Source organism: Oncorhynchus gorbuscha, unplaced genomic scaffold (assembly GCF_021184085.1).
Source record: "Oncorhynchus gorbuscha isolate QuinsamMale2020 ecotype Even-year unplaced genomic scaffold, OgorEven_v1.0 Un_scaffold_563, whole genome shotgun sequence".
Lineage (NCBI taxonomy): Eukaryota > Metazoa > Chordata > Actinopteri > Salmoniformes > Salmonidae > Oncorhynchus > Oncorhynchus gorbuscha.
In genome coordinates, this window is record NW_025745394.1 from 312,549 (window position 1) to 332,494 (window position 19,946).

At 44.1% G+C, this 19,946-nt stretch overlaps 1 protein-coding gene across 1 annotated transcript; it reads left to right on the forward strand.

The window, feature by feature from the left end:
• The first annotated feature begins 1,973 nt into the window (after positions 1-1,973).
• LOC124018684 (glutathione S-transferase LANCL1-like) lies at positions 1,974-19,751 on the forward strand. Its single transcript, XM_046334024.1, has 10 exons — positions 1,974-2,101; positions 2,502-2,650; positions 2,876-2,993; positions 3,546-3,756; positions 4,042-4,195; positions 12,168-12,314; positions 16,047-16,229; positions 16,806-16,982; positions 17,989-18,061; positions 18,353-19,751. Exons 2-10 carry the CDS (start codon positions 2,564-2,566, stop codon positions 18,427-18,429), a joined length of 1,227 nt encoding a protein of 408 aa, XP_046189980.1. The 5' UTR covers positions 1,974-2,101; positions 2,502-2,563; the 3' UTR covers positions 18,430-19,751.
• Positions 19,752-19,946: the final 195 nt, after the last annotated feature.

Genomic DNA, 19,946 nt, shown 5'->3' on the forward strand with positions numbered 1-19,946 from the left:
ATATGCAGGAATGGGAGAGCTTAATCTGGAGGAGTGGGAGAGCTCAATCTGGAAGAGTGGGAGAGCTCAATCTGGAGGAGTGGGAGAGCTTGATTGGTTCTGAAGAAGGTCAAAAGCAACTTGGTTGGGGATGCTGGCATTTCCATGGCAGCGACATATGCAAAACTGTCATTATTCTGCCACCAATACACAAACAGATTACAGACTCAGAATGGACACAGCATAGAGGCTTATTGGAAAAGAAGATCAAGTGTCACAAACCCAGCACAGGGACTTGGCTACAGTAAGACAGATAACTACGGCAGTGTGACTCATAAGAGGCTGGTAGTTCACTATCATTACAGTGCATTAACTGTGATACAGGAATCCTATCAAAGCTTGATATGAACAAAGACTCCTATGGAAAATGCTGGTTTGTAATCTAGTAATTAACTTCCAGATGTATGTTATGGTTCTAATCAGGGAAGAGCTTCCATGGACCTGTGTTCACTCTTAGAGAAAAGGGTTCCAAAAGGGTTCTTCAGCTGTCCACATAGGAGAAACCGGCAGCAATCCAGAATGATGAAAACATTTAGTTCAGGAATTTTACTAACATCTCAAGGTGGGAGAGTCAGACACACACACAACATCACACACACTTACATCCAGTATTGGAGTTGTTGGTTCTGTGGGTTGGGCGGATGGGGCACCAGCATCCTCAATATGGCTGCAGAAGCTGGGGTCCTTAGGATATGTTGCTTCCTCTGAATTGGAGGTCTTACCCAGCCTTGCCAAGCTCCTCGAGAAAGAGCCATCTTCTACAGAGCTTCTCTCTGTTCCAATCTAGGTTCAACCCCATCCAGATGACAAATGCATTGTATGCCAAGATGTCCAAAGTGGAACTAGCTTCTCTCTCTAAGGCCCTCTGAGCAGAGATGATATTTGCCATAATGACTGAATGTATTAAGGAGACACACACAAAGCTATTTATTGTTTTACCAGGTAAATTGACTGAGAACACATTCTCATTTACAGCAAGGACCTGGGGAATAGTTACAGGGGAGAGGAATGAGCCAATTGTAAGCAGGAGATGATTAGGTGACCATGATGGTATGAGGGACAGCTTGGGAATTTAGCCAGGGCACCGGGGTTAACACCCCTACTCTTACAAGTGCCATGGGATCTTTAATGACCTCAGAGTCAGGACACCTGTTTAACGTCCAGTGTCCCCAATCACTGCCCTGTGGCATTGGGATATTTTTTAGACCATATGAAAGAGTGCCACCTACTGGCCCTCCAACACCACTTCCAGCAGTATCTGGTCTTCCATCCAGGGACTGACCAGGACCAACCCTGCTTAGCTTCAGAAGCAAGCCAGCAGTGGTATGCAGGGTGGTATGCTGCTGGCAAATTAATTTTGTCCCTCCCCCAATTAGCACCTGGCTGGTAGTGTGGGAAAATACTGGTATTGTATATTAAAAATACTGGTACTGTATATTAAAGGGATTTAAATATTAATATAACAGGCTTTTAAAATGTAGTATTGGTGCACAATTTATACTTAAAATATCAAATGGACTCTTTTCATTGAACAACTCATAATTCAGAGACTGGGATGGGTTTTGATCATTCAAAACAGACATGTAGGGCTTCATAGCAAAATCTTATGCTTTGTTGAAAAGGCAACAATACTTTTAAAAGTTGGATGCATATCCTTCCACAAGCTCAATCTATCCCTGTGTGCATAAAATCCATAGCATTGCTTACGCCTTTTCACTGTCATTATGGCACACGAGAAAATACACAGTATAATTGCAATATCGTATTTGCAATGCACAGGTGGCAGCATTACAAAGTGGCAGGTTTACAAGGTGGCAGTTGAAGATGCATAGTGTTTTATAAATGAATAGTCAGTAAATATGATAGTTGATTGTTTAACTCGTTATTTACTGCACATCAACATATTACCTCACACGGTCCTCATCACTGCTCGAAGTAACCAAAAAAGGCCTGTAATGCGGACTCCTTCACACCAGGTGGCCACACTGACGTTGTAAAGTGCATTCAACGTGTTTGTCAGTGAAGCGATCAAGAACATTATAAACATCAACCGTCTGCAGTGGTATGTCCTTTTAATCGACTGACTTTTAACATTCGGCATTTTTTTTGTGTATTTAGCGCAAAGGCATGTGTTTCAAAATATTAGCTAATATTGTAGCTATAGCTAGCTGCACTATCACACATGCTAATTTCAATGGCGACTGAGCACATGATATTGAGCTAGCTTAGCATGCTAGCGCTAGTTAGCATAGCTAGCATGTTTGGGGGCGTGTTGCACGAATCTCTTCCAAAGCAGTGTCTCTAACTGTTATATTTGATTTAGTTAGATAGCGAGATACATTGCATATTTTTGTTGCACCCTCTACCAAGGAGTTGTTGAAATTAATGTAATTATATCTGTAGCGAGAGCCAGACCGAGAGTGGTCTCAACATCGTGTGTCCCCATCCCACCTCTCTCGCAGATTCCTTCTCGTTTGACCAAAAAACTTGAGTTTTAGTGGGAGCGGAGGGGAGTTGGAAGAAAATGGATCAGAGAGCTTGGAAGAACCCATACGCAGACTACGATGGGAACCCTGCATCTGTGCAAGAACTATTTGATTCACAAGGAAAGGTAGGAAGCTAACGTTAGCTAGCTGAAGTTAAAGCTAGCTAGGCCTGGTAAGCAAACGGTCATACCCTGGCTCTACAATACATAGCCTACATGTCATGAGCCTTTTTATGGTAAATGCATCAAGTAACTGAAATATGCAACATTCAAAGGACTTCAAAGACAGGACTACTGATAAAGATCTAATACAATAAAATCCCATATGTTCTGTCATGGTGTTTTCTACAGCTCACAGCAGAGTTTGCAGGGCGGTTGAGCAATGCCATCAGTCAGCTGTTGATGCACATGGAGAATGGGCTCAAGTCTGCTGACCCTAGAGACTGCACTGGCTACACTGGCTGGGCAGGTGAGGAAGAAGAACCCATCATCTTGCTTTTTCTAGGTTTCGACTACATTCTGTCACCTCAGATCACAAATCAAATCAAATCAAATTCATTTATATAGCCCTTTCTCTTCAGCTGATATCTCAAAGTGCTGTCCCCAGCCTAAAACCCCAAACAGCAAACAATGCAGGTCACGGTGGCTAGGAAAAACTCCCTCCAAAACCTCCTAGAGAGGAACCCTAGGTTCAAGTCTCCTAAACTCTGTCCCCCCTTTCTCTTCCTCGCATCCCTCTTTCCTGTCCTCTCTGCCCTGCCCTGTCCCCTCCCCCCCTCATCTCCACGCATCCCCTCCCTCCTCTCTGCCCTCTTCCCTGTCCCCTCTCCCCCTCCTCATCTCCCCCATCCCCTCCCTCCTCTCTGCCCTCTTCCCTGTCCCCTCTCCCCCTCCTCGTCTCCCCCATCCCCTCCCTCCTCTCTGCCCTCTTCCCTGTCCCCTCTCCCCTCCTCGTCTCCCCCATCCCCTCCCTCCTCTCTGCCCTCTTCCCTGTCCCCTCGTCTCCCCTCTCACTCCCCAGGCATCGCCCTGCTTTACCTGCACCTCCACGGTGTGTTTGGCGAGCCTTCATTCCTGCAGAAGGCTCTGGACTACGTGGGCCACAGCCTGACGTGTCCGACGCGGCGACGTGATGTCACCTTCCTGTGCGGTGACGCCGGGCCCCTGGCCGTGGCTGCAGTGGTCTACCACAGAGTACAGAGGGCACAGGAGTCAGACGAATGCCTCAGCAGGTCAGTACAGGACATGGGCCAGCCAGAATTAAGACACTTGTGTTCTGTGTGTCTAGATTTCATTCAACCTAATCGCTCATTTGATCAGTATCTGGATATCATGCCAGTCACTCCTCGCACTTGTGTAGATCTGAGAGGATTTGGTAGGTGTCCCAATATGGCAACAGGTCCACCTGATCCTATGGGATAAAGGCTGGATGTTGATTTGGAATGAAGTCCAAACAGTTAATCAGTAAGATGCCATAAGAGATCTGAAGTAACCGGAATGTTCCCCCTTCCCTCCAGGCTGCTGCAGCTCCATCAGTCGGTGGTAATGGGCTCCGGGGCCAGCGGTCTCCCTGATGAGCTGCTCTATGGCAGGATGGGTTACCTCTACGCCCTGACCTTCATCAACCAGCAGTTTGGCCACGACAAGATCCCCATCCAGTACATCCAACAGGTCAGTCGTAGGCTCACGGTTAAGGTTCATCACATACACATTGGATATGTTTTCAATGTGTTTGACAAGCACTGTTACATTGACCGTGTTCAATAGAAACCGAGTTGGTTGAGTGAGCTACAAGCACTGTTACATTGACCGTGTTCAATAGAAACCGAGTTGGTTGAGTGAGCTACAAGCACTGTTACATTGACCGTGTTCAATAGAAACCGAGTTGGTTGAGTGAGCTACAAGCACTGTTACATTGACCGTGTTCAATAGAAACCGAGTTGGTTGAGTGAGCTACAAGCACTGTTACATTGACCGTGTTCAATAGAAACCGTGTTGGTTGAGTGAGCTACAAGCACTGTTACATTGACCGTGTTCAATAGAAACCGAGTTGGTTGAATGAGCTACAAGCACTGTTACATTGACCGTGTTCAATAGAAACCGAGTTGGTTGAGTGAGCTACAAGCACTGTTACATTGACCGTGTTCAATAGAAACCGAGTTGGTTGAGTGAGCTACAAGCACTGTTACATTGACCGTGTTCAATAGAAACCGAGTTGGTTGAGCGAGCTACAAGCATTGTCATCAGAAAGGTGAACGATCACCTAAGTAGGACAATTTTATAATGACATGAACTTGTTACCGTTTTAAATGACTGAAAGGAGCTTCGTCGAGCCAAGTACTGTGCTGGCCTGGTAATAGATCCACTGGTGGAGCTGTGCTCTGAAGGACAAAGCCAGGGAGGCCCCCCATGTTAAAACCATTATTTTTAGGAACACTCGCCTTCTCAACATACTGTTGAGTTATAATATTAGAATACACAAGATGCAATTTAGATATGTGGTTGTGCATCAGCAGTTCCTCTCTTGTCAGTCATTAGCTAGGTTTCCATCAAATTGGTGACCGATTTTCATGCAAAAAGAAAATATGCAGATTTTCCCACCATTGGTGTTTCCACCAAGCAGACTTGGTGTGGATACAAATCAGTGGGTGAGGACGCAGTGCGCGGTGGGTGAGGACGCGGTGCGCGGTGGGTGAGGACGCAGTGCACGGTGGGTGAGGACGCAGTGCACGGTGGGTGAGGACGCAGTGCGCGGTGGGTGAGGACGCGGTGGGTGAGGACGCGGTGCGCGGTGGGTGAGGACGCGGTGCGCGGTGGGTGAGGACTCGGTGCGCGGTGGGTGAGGACGCGGTGCGCGGTGGGTGAGGACGCGGTGCGCGGTGGGTGAGGACGCGGTGGGTGAGGACGCGGTGCGCGGTGGGTGAGGACGCGGTGCGCGGTGGGTGAGGACTCGGTGCGCGGTGGGTGAGGACGCGGTGCGCGGTGGGTGAGGACGCGGTGCGCGGTGGGTGAGGACGCGGTGCGCGGTGGGTGAGGACGCGGTGCGCGGTGGGTGAGGACGCGGTGCGCGGTGGGTGAGGACGCGGTGCGCGGTGGGTGAGGACGCGGTGCGCGGTGGGTGAGGACGCGGTGCGCGGTGGGTGAGGACGCGGTGCGCGGTGGGTGAGGACGCGGTGCGCGGGGGGTGAGGACGCGGTGCGCGGTGGGTGAGGACGCGGTGCGCGGTGGGTGAGGACGCGTGCGCAATGTGGGTGAGGACGCGGTGCGCGGTGGGTGAGGGCGCCCAATGAGGGCGCGGTGCGCGGTGGGTGATCGCATTTGCTCTGGGTGAGGGCGCGGTGGGTGAGGGCGCGGTGGGTGAGGACGCGGTGCGCGGTGGGTGAGGACGCGGTGCGCGGTGGGTGAGGACGCGGTGGGTGAGTGCGCGGTGGGCGAGGGCGCGGTGGGTGCGGTGGGCGAGGACGCAGTGCGCGGTGGGTGAGGACGTAGTGCACACAATGTACTTTTCCCTTTTCATGGCCCCAATAACAATCTGAGGTTCAATGTGTTTCCATCACATTTTCAACTCTACCAATAGTTGAGTTGCGTCTTGGCCCATGCGCTGTTGCGTCTTGGCCCATGCGCTCTAGCCAACAGCTGGCAGGCAGACCACATGATGAGCTTAACATGAGTAAGAGCGCAGGTATTTTTATTTGTCAAACGGCAGTCGCATATCGCTCAGGTAACCAGAATAAACTCAATGTTTATTAGAAAGGTTCATCGTAACTTTTTTAATCTGTAGCCTATTAAACTGCATGTATACTGTATGAGTAGGTAGGACTACTGTAAAAACATGTATACTGTATGAGTAGGTGGGACTACTGTAAAAACATGTATACTGTATGAGTAGGTGGGACTACTGTAAAAACATGTATACTGTATGAGTAGGTGGGACTACTGTAAAAACATGTATACTGTATGAGTAGGTAGGACTACTGTAAAAACATGTATACTGTATGAGTAGGTAGGACTACTATAAAAACATGTATACTGTATGAGTAGGTAGGACTACTATAAAAACATGTATACTGTATGAGTAGGTAGGACTACTGTAAAAACATGTATACTGTATGAGTAGGTAGGACTACTGTAAAAACATGTATACTGTATGAGTAGGTAGGACTACTATAAAAACATGTATACTGTATGAGTAGGTAGGACTACTGTAAAAACATGTATACTGTATGAGTAGGTAGGACTACTGTAAAAACATGTATACTGTATGAGTAGGTAGGACTACTATAAAAACATGTATACTGTATGAGTAGGTAGGACTACTGTAAAAACATGTATACTGTATGAGTAGGTAGGACTACTGTAAAAACATGTATACTGTATGAGTAGGTAGGACTACTATAAAAACATGTATACTGTATGAGTAGGTGGGACTACTGTAAAAACATGTATACTGTATGAGTAGGTGGGACTACTATAAAAACATGTATACTGTATGAGTAGGTGGGACTACTGTAAAAACATGTATACTGTATGAGTAGGTGGGACTACTGTAAAAACATGTATACTGTATGAGTAGGTAGGACTACTGTAAAAACATGTATACTGTATGAGTAGGTAGGACTACTGTAAAAACATGTATACTGTATGAGTAGGTAGGACTACTATAAAAACTGTGGATGGAAACTTGTTGGCAGTCACTCAATTGGCCCATGTCGGTTTTTAGAATAATACGTTCATCTAGCCAGCTAGCTAAACTAGTCATTGTCGATGTCCGTACCACATTTGATTTTATTAGTCACTCTCACTCAGATATTTTATGAGTCACTCTCACTCAGATATTTTATGAGTCACTCTCACTCAGATATTTTATGAGTCACTCTCACTCAGATATTTTATGAGTCACTCTCACTCAGATATTTTATGAGTCACTCTCACTCAGATATTTTATGAGTCACTCTCACTCAGATATTTTATGAGTCACTCTCACTCAGATATTTTATGAGTCACTCTCGCTCAGATATTTTATGAGTCACTCTCGCTCAGATATTTTATGAGTCACTCTCGCTCAGATATTTTATGAGTCACACTCGCTCAGATATTTTATGAGTCACTCTCGCTCAGATATTTTATGAGTCACTCTCGCTCAGATATTTTATGAGTCACTCTCGCTCAGATATTTTATGAGTCACTCTCGCTCAGATATTTTATGAGTCACTCTCGCTCAGATATTTTATGAGTCACTCTCGCTCAGATATTTTATGAGTCACTCTCGCTCAGATATTTTATGAGTCACTCTCGCTCAGATATTTTATGAGTCACTCTCGCTCAGATATTTTATGAGTCACTCTCGCTCAGATATTTTATGAGTCACTCTCGCTCAGATATTTTATGAGTCACTCTCGCTCAGATATTTTATGAGTCACTCTCGCTCAGATATTTTATGAGTCACTCTCGCTCAGATATTTTATGAGTCACTCTCGCTCAGATATTTTATGAGTCACTCTCGCTCAGATATTTTATGAGTCACTCTCGCTCAGATATTTTATGAGTCACTCTCGCTCAGATATTTTATGAGTCACTCTCGCTCAGATATTTTATGAGTCACTCTCGCTCAGATATTTTATGAGTCACTCTCGCTCAGATATTTTATGAGTCACTCTCGCTCAGATATTTTATGAGTCACTCTCGCTCAGATATTTTATGAGTCACTCTCGCTCAGATATTTTATGAGTCACTCTCGCTCAGATATTATGAGTCACTCTCGCTCAGATATTTTATGAGTCACTCTCGCTCAGATATTTTATGAGTCACTCTCGCTCAGATATTTTATGAGTCACTCTCGCTCAGATATTTTATGAGTCACTCTCGCTCAGATATTTTATGAGTCACCCTCCGCTCAGATATTTTATGAGTCACCCTCCGCTCAGATATTTTATGAGTCACCCTCCGCTCAGATATTTTATGAGTCACCCTCCGCTCAGATATTTTATGAGTCACCCTCCGCTCAGATATTTTATGAGTCACCCTCGCTCAGATATTTTATGAGTCACCCTCGCTCAGATATTTTATGAGTCACCCTCGCTCAGATATTTTATGAGTCACCCTCGCTCAGATATTTTATGAGTCACCCTCGCTCAGATATTTTATGAGTCACCCTCGCTCAGATATTTTATGAGTCACCCTCGCTCAGATATTTTATGAGTCACCCTCGCTCAGATATTTTATGAGTCACCCTCGCTCAGATATTTTATTATCATGGCGTGAGACCGTGGCAAAATGTGGGTAAATGCAGAACATTGGATGTAAAACTGCACATTTTTCCCTCCGTCCCCAAGGCAAAATGTGTAGAATTGCGTGAAATGAGTAATAAATGGCTCACTCTACTCTCCGTCCCCAAGGCAAAATGTGTAGAATTGCGGGAAATTAGTAATAAATGGCTCACTCTACTCTCCGTCCCCAAGGCAAAATGTGTAGAATTGCGGGAAATTAGTAATAAATGGCTCACTCTACTCTCCGTCCCCAAGGCAAAATGTGTAGAATTGCGGGAAATTAGTAATAAATGGCTCACTCTACTCTCCGTCCCCAAGGCAAAATGTGTAGAATTGCGGGAAATTAGTAATAAATGGCTCACTCTACTCTCCGTCCCCAAGGCAAAATGTGTAGAATTGCGGGAAATTAGTAATAAATGGCTCACTCTACTCTCCATCCCCAAGGCAAAATGTGTAGAATTGCGGGAAATTAGTAATAAATGGCTCACTCTACTCTCCGTCCCCAAGGCAAAATGTGTAGAATTGCGTGAAATGAGTAATAAATGGCTCACTCTACTCTCCGTCCCCAAGGCAAAATGTGTAGAATTGCGGGAAATGAGTAATAAATGGCTCACTCTACTCTCCATCCCCAAGGCAAAATGTGTAGAATTGCGTGAAATGAGTAATAAATGGCTCACTCTACTCTCCGTGCCCAAGGCAAATGAAGTAGAATTGCGTGAAATGAGTAATAAATGGCTCACTCTACTCTCCGTGCCCAAGGCAAAATGTGTAGAATTGGAGGGCGATGTGGCCTGAACCATATCTCAAGTTTATTTTCTTTCTTAAACTTATGGGCAATTCATGATATCTATTTTTTTATATATTTTCTCTAAATAGGAGTTGTACAATTAAAGGTAAATTACACATTTCAAACAGAAATAATGTAATGAATTCAGGGTTTGTGATGTTATACGGAGGCTGAATGTAAGCCTTCCACGACCACAACACTCACTAATCATTTCATTATTTTATCTAAATGGTTTAACCTTGGTTTTTAGTTTAACTGATCTGTCTTTCAAGTCTTTGAAAATGTCATCTTTTTGTCACAACTGTGACTAGAAGCATAATGCTCCTTCACTAATAATGACAAACTTCTTGTAGCAGCCATCAGGCTATAGAGAATTAACACAAGTCTCATCAGCCATCAGGCTATAGAGAATTAACACAGGTCTCATCAGCCATCAGGCTATAGAGAATTAACACAGGTCTCATCAGCCATCAGGCTATAGAGAATTAACACAGGTCTCATCAGCCATCAGGCTATAGAGAATTAACACAGGTCTCATCAGCCATTGGGCTATAGAGAATTAACACAGGTCTCATCAGCCATTGGGCTATAGAGAATTAACACAGGTCTCATCAGCCATCAGGCTATAGAGAATTAACACCGGTCTCATTAGGCTATAGAGAATTAACACAGGTCTCATTAGGCTATAGAGAATTAACACCGGTCTCATCAGCCATCAGGCTATAGAGAATTAACACCGGTCTCATCAGCCATCAGGCTATAGAGAATTAACACAGGTCTCATTAGGCTATAGAGAATTAACACCGGTCTCATCAGGCTATAGAGAATTAACACAGGTCTCATCAGCCATCAGGCTATAGAGAATTAACACAGGTCTCATCAGCCATCAGGCTATAGAGAATTAACACAGGTCTCATCAGCCATCAGGCTATAGAGAATTAACACAGGTCTCATCAGGCTATAGAGAATTAACACAGGTCTCATCAGGCTATAGAGAATTAACACAGGTCTCATCAGCCATCAGGCTATAGAGAATTAACACAGGTCTCATCAGCCATCAGGCTATAGAGAATTAACACAGGTCTCATCAGCCATTGGGCTATAGAGAATTAACACCCGGTCTCATCAGCCATTGGGCTATAGAGAATTAACACAGGTCTCATCAGCCATTAGGCTATAGAGAATGAACACCGGTCTCATCAGCCATCAGGCTATAGAGAATGAACACAGGTCTCATCAGCCATTAGGCTATAGAGAATGAACACCGGTCTCATCAGCCATTAGGCTATAGAGAATGAACACAGGTCTCATCGGCCATTAGGCTATAGAGAATGAACACAGGTCTCATCGGCCATTAGGCTATAGAGAATGAACACAGGTCTCATCGGCCATTAGGCTATAGAGAATGAACACCGGTCTCATCGGCCATTAGGCTATAGAGAATGAACACCGGTCTCATCGGCCATTAGGCTATAGAGAATGAACACAGGTCTCATCGGCCATTAGGCTATAGAGAATGAACACAGGTCTCATCGGCCATTAGGCTATAGAGAATGAACACAGGTCTCATCGGCCATTAGGCTATAGAGAATGAACACAGGTCTCATCGGCCATTAGGCTATAGAGAATGAACACAGGTCTCATCGGCCATTAGGCTATAGAGAATGAACACAGGTCTCATCGGCCATTAGGCTATAGAGAATGAACACAGGTCTCATCGGCCATTAGGCTATAGAGAATGAACACAGGTCTCATCGGCCATTAGGCTATAGAGAATGAACACAGGTCTCATCGGCCATTAGGCTATAGAGAATGAACACAGGTCTCATCGGCCATTAGGCTATAGAGAATGAACACAGGTCTCATCGGCCATTAGGCTATAGAGAATGAACACAGGTCTCATCGGTCATTAGGCTATAGAGAATTAACACAGGTCTCATCAGCCATCTCTCAATCCCACGTGCTGGTGACTAGCCAGCTAATCTTTCTATTTCAAGTTTAGCCAACATGGATCTATTTGTTGGCTAACAAGGTAGAACAGTTGAATTGTTATGAACACACCCATCTGTCCGTCTCCCACTGTTTGAGCAGCATGTCAGCCTGTCCACTTGGTTCAGATGTTCAAATCATGTGACCTACCATATTTCTCAGAATGAGAATGAGAGGCTGTGTTGATGTGTTTGTGTTTTGATCCTGGTCTCTCTCCGTCTGATTGAGGCTGTGTTGATATCAGGGATGTGTGTTTTGATCCTGGTCTCTCTCCGTCTGATCTGAGGCTGTGTTGATATCAGGGATGTGTGTTTTGATCCTGGTCTTGATCTGAGGCTGTGTTGATATCAGGGATGTGTGTTTTGATCCTGGTCTCTCTCTGTCTGATCTGAGGCTGTGTTGATATCAGGGATGTGTGTTTTGATCCTGGTCTCTCTCCCTCTGATCTGAGGCTGTGTCGATATCAGGGATGTGTGTTTTGACCCTGGTCTCTCTCCGTCTGATCTGAGGCTGTGTTGATATCAGGGATGTGTGTTTTGATCCTGGTCTCTCTCCCACAGATCCAGGGATGTGTGTTTTGACCCTGGTCTCTCTCCCACAGATCTGTGAGGCTGTGTTAATATCGGGGGAGGGCCAGTCTCAGAGGTTCCGCTGTCAGGACCAGAGCCCTCTGATGTACGAGTGGTACCAAGAACAGTATGTAGGCCCCGCCCACGGCCTGGCAGGCATCTACTACTTCCTCATGCAGGTAATAAAGCTAGAGCCGATTGGTTCGATCTTCCCTTTATTCCCATGCAGGCAAAGCTGATTGGTTGAAATTCCCATTTATGCAGGATTCTGAATCTAAAGAAAACGCCTTCATACAGTGGCAAGAAAAGTATGTGAACCTTTTGGAAATACCTGGATTTCTGCATAAATTGTTCAATTTATTTTTTATCTGATCTTCATCTAGGTCACAACAATAGACTTAAACTTAAACTAATAACACACAATTATACATTTTCATGTCTTTATTGAGCACACTGTGTAAACATTCACAGTGCATGGTGGGAAAAGTATGTGAACTCTTGGATTTAATAACTGGTTGACCATCCTTTTGCAGCAATAACCTCAACCAAACGTTTTCTGTAGTTGCAGATCAGACCTGCATAAGTCAGGATGAATTTTGGACCATTCCTCTTTACAAAACTGTTTCAGTTCAGCAATATTCTTGGGATGTCTGGTGTGAACTGCTCTTGAGGTCATGCTACAGCATCTCAATCAGGTTGAGGTCAGGACTCTAACTGGGCCACTCCAGAAGGCCTATTTTCGTCTGTTGAAGCCATTCTGTTGTTGATTTACTTCTGTCTTTTGGGTTGTTGCATCACCCAACTTCTGTTGAACTTTAATTTCAGTGGACAGATAACTGTACATTATCCTGCAAAATGTCTTGATAAGCTGTCCAGGCCCTGAGGCAGCAAAGCAGCCCCAAACCATGATGCTCCCTCCACCAGACTTTACAGCTGGGATGAGGTTTTGATGTTGGTGTGCTGTGCTGTGCCTTTTTTTCCATACATAGTGTTGTGTGTTCCTTCCAAACAACACAACTGTAGTTTCATCTGTCAGAGAATATTTTGTCAGTAGCGCTGTGGAACATCCAGATGCTCTTTTGCAAACTTCAAACTTGTTTTTTTTTTTGACAGCAGTGGCTTCTTCCGTGGAGTCCTCCCATGAACACCTTTCTTGTTCAATGTTTAGACTCGTCAACAGAGATGTTAGCATGTTCAAATCAAAGTATGTCGCGTGTGCCAAATACAACCGGTGTAGACCTTACAGTGACATGCTGAATACAACAGGTGCAGACCTTACAGTGACATGCTGAATACAACAGGTGTAGACGTTACAGTGAAATGCCGAATACAACAGGTGTAGACGTTACGGTGAAATGCCGAATACAACAGGTGTAGACGTTACAGTGAAATGCTTACTTACGGGCTCTAACCAATAGTGCAAAAAAGGTATTAGGTGAACAATAGGTAAGTAAAGAAATAAAAACAACAGTAAAAAGGCTATAAAAGTAGTGAGGCTATAACAGTAGAGGCTACATACAGACACCGGTTAGTCAGGCTGATTGAGGTAGTATGTACATGTAGATATGGTTAAAGTGACTATGCATATATGATGAACAGAGAGTAGCAGTAGCGTAAAAGAGGGGTTGCTGGGTGGTGGGTGGGACACAATGCAGATAGCCACATTAGCCAATGTGTGGGAGCACTGGTTGGTCGGCCCAATTGAGGTATTGTGTACATGAATGTATAGTTAACCTCTTGATTCTAGCCATCCCGGATCCGGGATCGTGAATACAGCCTCAAGCTCATTACCATAACGCAACGTTAACTATTCATGAAAATCGCAAATGAAATAAATATATTTGCTCTCAAGCTTAGCCTTTTGTTAACAACACTGTCATCTCAGATTTTCAAAATATGCTTTTGAACCATAGCTAAACAAGCATTTGTGTAACAGTATTGATAGCCTAGCATAGCATTAAGCCTGGCATTCAGCATGCAACATTTTCACAACAAGAAAAGCATTCAAATAAAATAATTTACCTTTGAAGAACTTCAGATGTTTTCAATGAGGAGACTCTCAGTTAGATAGCAAATGTTCCGTTTTTACAAAAATATTATTTGTGTATACAAATCGCTCTGTTTTCTTCATCACGTTTGGGTAAGAAAAAACCTGAAAATTAAGTCATTACAACAAACTTTTTTCCAAATTAACTCCATAATATCGACAGAAACATGGCAAACGTTGTTTAGAATCAATCCTCAAGGTGTTTTTCACATATCTATCGATGATAAATCATTCGTGGCAGTTTAGTTTCTCCTGAAGAAATGGAACGCGCATGGACCTAGAGATTACGCAATAATTTTGACGCAGGACACCGGGCGGACACCTGGTAAATGTAGTCTCTTATGGTCAATCTTCCAATGATATGCCTACAAATACGTCACAATGCTGCAGACACCTTGGGGAAACGACAAAAAGGGCAGGCTCATTCCTGGCGCATTCACAGCCATATACAGGGGCATTTCCTGTATGAAATTTAATCTTGGTTTCGCCTGTAGCATTAGTTCTGTGGCACTCACAGATAATATCTTTGCAGTTTTGGAAACGTCCGAGTTTTTTTTTTTCTTTCCAAAGCTGTCAATTACATGCATAGTCGAGCATCCTTTCATGACAAAATATCTTGTTTAAAACGGGAATGTTTTTTATCCAAAAATTAAGAGTGCCCCTATCTCGAAGAAGTTAAAGTGACTATGCATATAAAGATAAACGGAGAGTAGCAGGAGCGTAAGAGGGGTTTGGGGCGGGGCACACAGTGCAAATAGTCCGGGAAGCCATTTGGTTACCTGTTCAGGAGTCTTATGGCTTGGGGGTAAAAACTGTTGAGAAGCCTTTTTGACAGCGATGCAACCAGTCAGGATGCTCTCGATGGTGCAACTGTAGAACCTTTTTGAGGATCTCGGTACCCATGACAAATCATTTTAGTCTCCTGAGGGGGAATAGGCTTCGTCGTTCCCTCTTCGCAACTGTCTTGGTGTGTTTGGACCATTCTAGTTTGTTGTTGCTGTGGACACCAAGGAACTTGAAGCTCTCAACCTGAGAAATTTCTGTAAGTCTTAAGCTGACACTCTAGGATTCTTCTTAACCTCATTGAACATTCTGCGCTGTGCTCTTGCTGTCATCTTTGCAGGACGGCCACTCCTAGGGAGAGTAGCAACGGTGCTGAACTTTCTCCACTTATAGACAATTTGTCTTACTGTGAACTGATGAACATCAAGGTTTTTATGCAAGTCAACAATTCTTAATCTTAGGTTTTCCATTCTGCTCAAGGCATGGTTCACATCAGGCTATGCTTCTTGTGAATAGGAAACTCAAATTTTGTGAGTTTTTTTATGGGTCAGGGCAGCTCTAATCAACATCTCCAATCTCGTCTCATTGATTGGACTCCAGGTTAGCTGACTCCTGACTCCAATTAGCTTTTGGAGAAGTCATTAGCCTGGGGGTTCACATACTTTTTCCAACCTACACTGTGATTGTTTAAATTATGTATTCAATATAGCCAAGAAAAATACAATAATTTGTGTGTTATTAGTTTAAGCAGACTGTTTGTCTATACTTAATTCCAAAGAGTTCACTTACTTTGTCTTGCCACTGTATGTTAAGTCCTACTCCACCAAGTAGTTGACTAGTTGAATCATACGCTGATGCTGGAATGTGAAATTACTGGGAGACTCTGAAGACCAGGTTTGGAAACACTATTATGGGACCTTAAACAGACGAATCAGCAACCAGGGTTGGGATCAATTCCGGGAGTAAACTTGCTTTTTCTCATTGATAACAAACCACCAAATGGAAATGACCCCAACATTTTCATCAACCTACTATGAAGTGTGAGCCATGAAAAATGTCTTCCCTGTTCTGTGCCGTGCAGCCAGGCTATGTGGCGGGGGATGAGAGGGTCCACAGACTGGTGAGGCCCAGCGTGGACCACGTCTGTCGACTCCGCTTTCCCACTGGGAACTACCCGCCCTGCATAGGGGACAACAGGGACCTGCTGGTGCACTGGTGTCATGGAGCCCCAGGCATTATCTACATGCTGCTGCAGGCCTACAAGGTACTGGAAACCTGGGCCCTGTTCAGTAGTGGGTAAACCTTTTAGTGGAACTGGGGGATGCTCTTTTCTATTTGAACTCATCCAATAAAAACGCAGGTGTTTGCTTTTTTCCCCGTTACAAAATGTTTTGATACGGTGTGCCTCTACTCAACACACCCCAGTACTATGTTATGGATAGAATATGTGATATGGATAATTACTATGGTACATGCAATCTCAGGTGTAATTGGCAGAATAACATCATCGAGGCCGGAGGTCTCTTGGAAAGTAATGGTGGTGAAGTTGTTTATTTGCTGTATTAGCAACCAACCAAAAGGTATAGCTACAATAGACTAGGATAATGTCCCTTAAAACATTATCACTTTGCTTTTATTCTAATGTGTTTCATGTGTCACACATTTAACATGGAGGGCATTAGTTGTCTGCCAATCTAACCCAAAAGGATTGAAATAGACAAAGAGTTTTTACAGTACTGTCTCAACGTCTCCTAAAGAAAGACATGTTACTTTCCTGTTTGAAACATTTAAAAACATTTTGCCTTACTGAACATGCCCTTGCCCTGTTTTCCCCCTGCAGGTGTTTGGAGTGGGCCAGTACCTGGAAGAGGCTCTACAGTGTGGGGAGGTGGTGTGGCACAGGGGCCTGCTGAAGAAGGGCTACGGCCTGTGCCACGGCGCCGCGGGTAACGCCTACGCCTTCCTGGCCCTCTACAAGCTCACCCATGACCCCAAGCACCTCTACAGGGCCTGTATGGTGAGAGGCAGCCTGAACTTACTGACCTGACAATGTCCTCGCCTGTTACCACAAACAAGCTCTCGTCAATTGATGAGGGTGTGGAGCCTAGAGTTTCCCCTCGTCCGGTCACATGATCAAAACTTTTTCTTATTTTTAAATCAGGAATAACTCCTGGCTCAACTGTAGGTCCTCCCCCTCTACCAGCCTCTGATGGTTTGATGTTTCAACAAATAGACATTTGACGGGGTCTCTACAAGGTTTATCACCCACTAGCAGCTTGTCTCGGTAGCTGTTACAAAAAACTTCTCAGAATCCAGAGTTTCCATATAAGACTGAAGGTCACTTTAACAATACTCTGAACTACACTCAATAATCCTGCTGGCAGCGACCCAAACTTAAATGAAACATTATTCAGAGAACCTGAGACGCTTGAGAAGTGAACCGTTGTATGTTTATTGACAACCGCTAAGTGGCTGTGAGCGTGTTGCTATTGACAGCGTGTTGACAGCGTGTTGCTATTGACAGCGTGTTGACAGCGTGTTGCTATTGACAGCGTGTTGCTATTGACAGCGTGTTGCTATTGACAGCGTGTTGCTATTGACAGCGTGTTGCTATTGACAGCGTGTTGCTATTGACAGCGTGTTGCTATTGACAGCGTGTTGCTATTGACAGCGTGTTGCTATTGACAGCGTGTTGCTATTGACAGCGTGTTGCTATTGACAGCGTGTTGCTATTAGCGCGTGTCTTTGCATCAACAGACAGTGAGGGTGGGTGGGGGGTCCCATGTGTAGTTTAAGCTCTTCCATTTAATCCAATGTACTGTATTGGAACGGACTAGAAGGGCTTTGTGGTCACACAAGTGGGCCATTTAATCCTAGTGGAATCTCAAGTGGCACTGTAAGGCACACAGTAAGAATGGGCTGCTAAAGATGTATTTGTCTTAGGACAGTATTTGTCAATGGTCTGATACTCATGAAGTTTGACTGTTGTATTGTAAAAAGCTGTGGTCTTGTGTTTTGTGTAGTTTGCAGACTGGTGCATGAACTACGGCAAACATGGCTGCAGGACACCGGACACTCCGTTCTCATTATTTGAAGGTAATGTGAAGCCGTCTTAACACACACAATATCAAGTGTTTCAATTGGGAATGTTTAGCCTAGATCACAGATTTGCTCAATAATTTGACACATTTCTATTGGTCAATGAATAGTGGAAAGCTTGAACATGGTTGTGTTCATTAGATATCAAATGGTAGAAAACTGATAAACGAGGAGGGACGACCTGATCATATGTTTTCATTTTCCTTTGCAAATGTTTTGCTAAAATGTACGAATACGACCCAATAACTGTTTTAGACGTGAAATGAATGTGTCACTTCCTGTCCACAGGCATGGCTGGAACCATCTACTTCCTGGCAGACCTCCTCCAGCCCCTGAAATCAAAGTTCCCAGCATTTGAGGTGTAAAAGGTATCCCTGCTTTACCCCTGGTCTCCTGCCTGCTGCTCTGGAAACTATCATACACATCCAAGCACCTAATCTCTCTCCATCTCTCTCACACACCGAGACATTTAAAGAAACACACACAGGCATATACACCGCAGAGTCACCTCTGCAGGTGATAATCAAGATGACTTTTTCCATCACAACAAAATCTTCCCACAGTCTCTCCTTATTGGCTGAACGAACAGTAATTGTGTGTTGTAGGGAGGGGGACCAGGGACAATCAGTGCAAGGGTGACATTTTGCACGAGCAAATGGCATTGAGCAGTGAGCAAAAGAACCATAAGATTTCAAATAGATGTGAAGGCAAATGATCCAATGTGAATTCCAAAACCTTCAACTCTCAATTGCATCGCACACATCGCATGCATTGCTCAGTTGACTGAACCCTGGCTAAATTCTTGCCTTCTTATAACACTACTTGTTGAAAAGTTCAAATTAAATCATGCTTTATAATGAGTTTTTTTATCATACAGATTGAGTTTTATGGTATTCTTTGCACAGAGCTGCACCTTTTTTTTTTTTTTTTTGCGTGAGGAAAATGTCGCCCCCTAGTCTATGTGCATGGTGCATGGGGGTTTGAAGGGTTATGCACTGAAACTTGCTCACTATTTTGTGTCTAGACATGGGGCATAAGCAGAGAGAACCACCTCGAGTGGATTGTCCATTTATGGACATCAATTCAATATTTACTTTTCATTCATTTTATGACGCATTGAGACTTCAGTTTGTCTGAGATGAAATTGACTAGGATTTGTTTGCTTGGGCTGGAGTCTGGTCAATGGGTAGTCCTCTCAACTCGGGACCATAATTACCCCCTTGGTGACGGGGGTTGGAGCCCTGTCTCCACCTCTCCTGTCCATGTCCCTTTTATCTGGCTCTACTGTCCAGCTGTACTGTCTATGAATCAATAAAAATACCAAGGGGATTTGAGTACCGACCAATCTCCTATTAAAAAAAAAATAAATAGTAATAATCTTTGCTCCAACATTCATGTTTGTTAATTGTTCATTTTAGATTTCACTTCTTTTTTTTTTTTTTGAATAACCGGAATAGAAATTCCATGGTGTAGAGGATTTTTCATCTTTGCAGATTGTGGCTGCAATAGAAACTTTGTAGTAAAATGATTATACTGTGTGACAAAGTACTACAGTAAAACTGTAATGACCATGTGGCGCATCATAAGTTGTGTGTGTGTGATGTACGCTTGTAACTCTACTGCTCATCTACGGTTTCTTCACATTTCCATTGGCTAAATAATAAAACAAGGTATTTTTTACATCTCACCTGTCTGTTACCTTTGCTATTAAACTATTATTCATTGTTCTAGTGTTCTGAATCTGACTGGCTCCTTGTCTCGGCCTGATGTTATAATAACAGAGCAAAGCCACTAAGGGGCAGCGAAGAGTTTGTCCATTTGGAATGGGAGCGTTCGTGTTGAGCGGCCAGAATCGGTGAGTCCATCCGTCCGTCTGCTAAAG

Excerpts from the sequence above, each read along its gene's own strand:
- LOC124018684 (XM_046334024.1), top strand. The coding sequence starts at position 2,564 with ATGGATCAGAGAGCTTGGAAGAACCCATACGCAGACTACGATGGGAAC. Across the intron at positions 2,651-2,875 it reads TATTTGATTCACAAGGAAAG|CTCACAGCAGAGTTTGCAGG; the intron begins GTAGGAAGCTAA and ends TGTTTTCTACAG. Across the intron at positions 18,062-18,352 it reads TCCGTTCTCATTATTTGAAG|GCATGGCTGGAACCATCTAC; the intron begins GTAATGTGAAGC and ends TCCTGTCCACAG.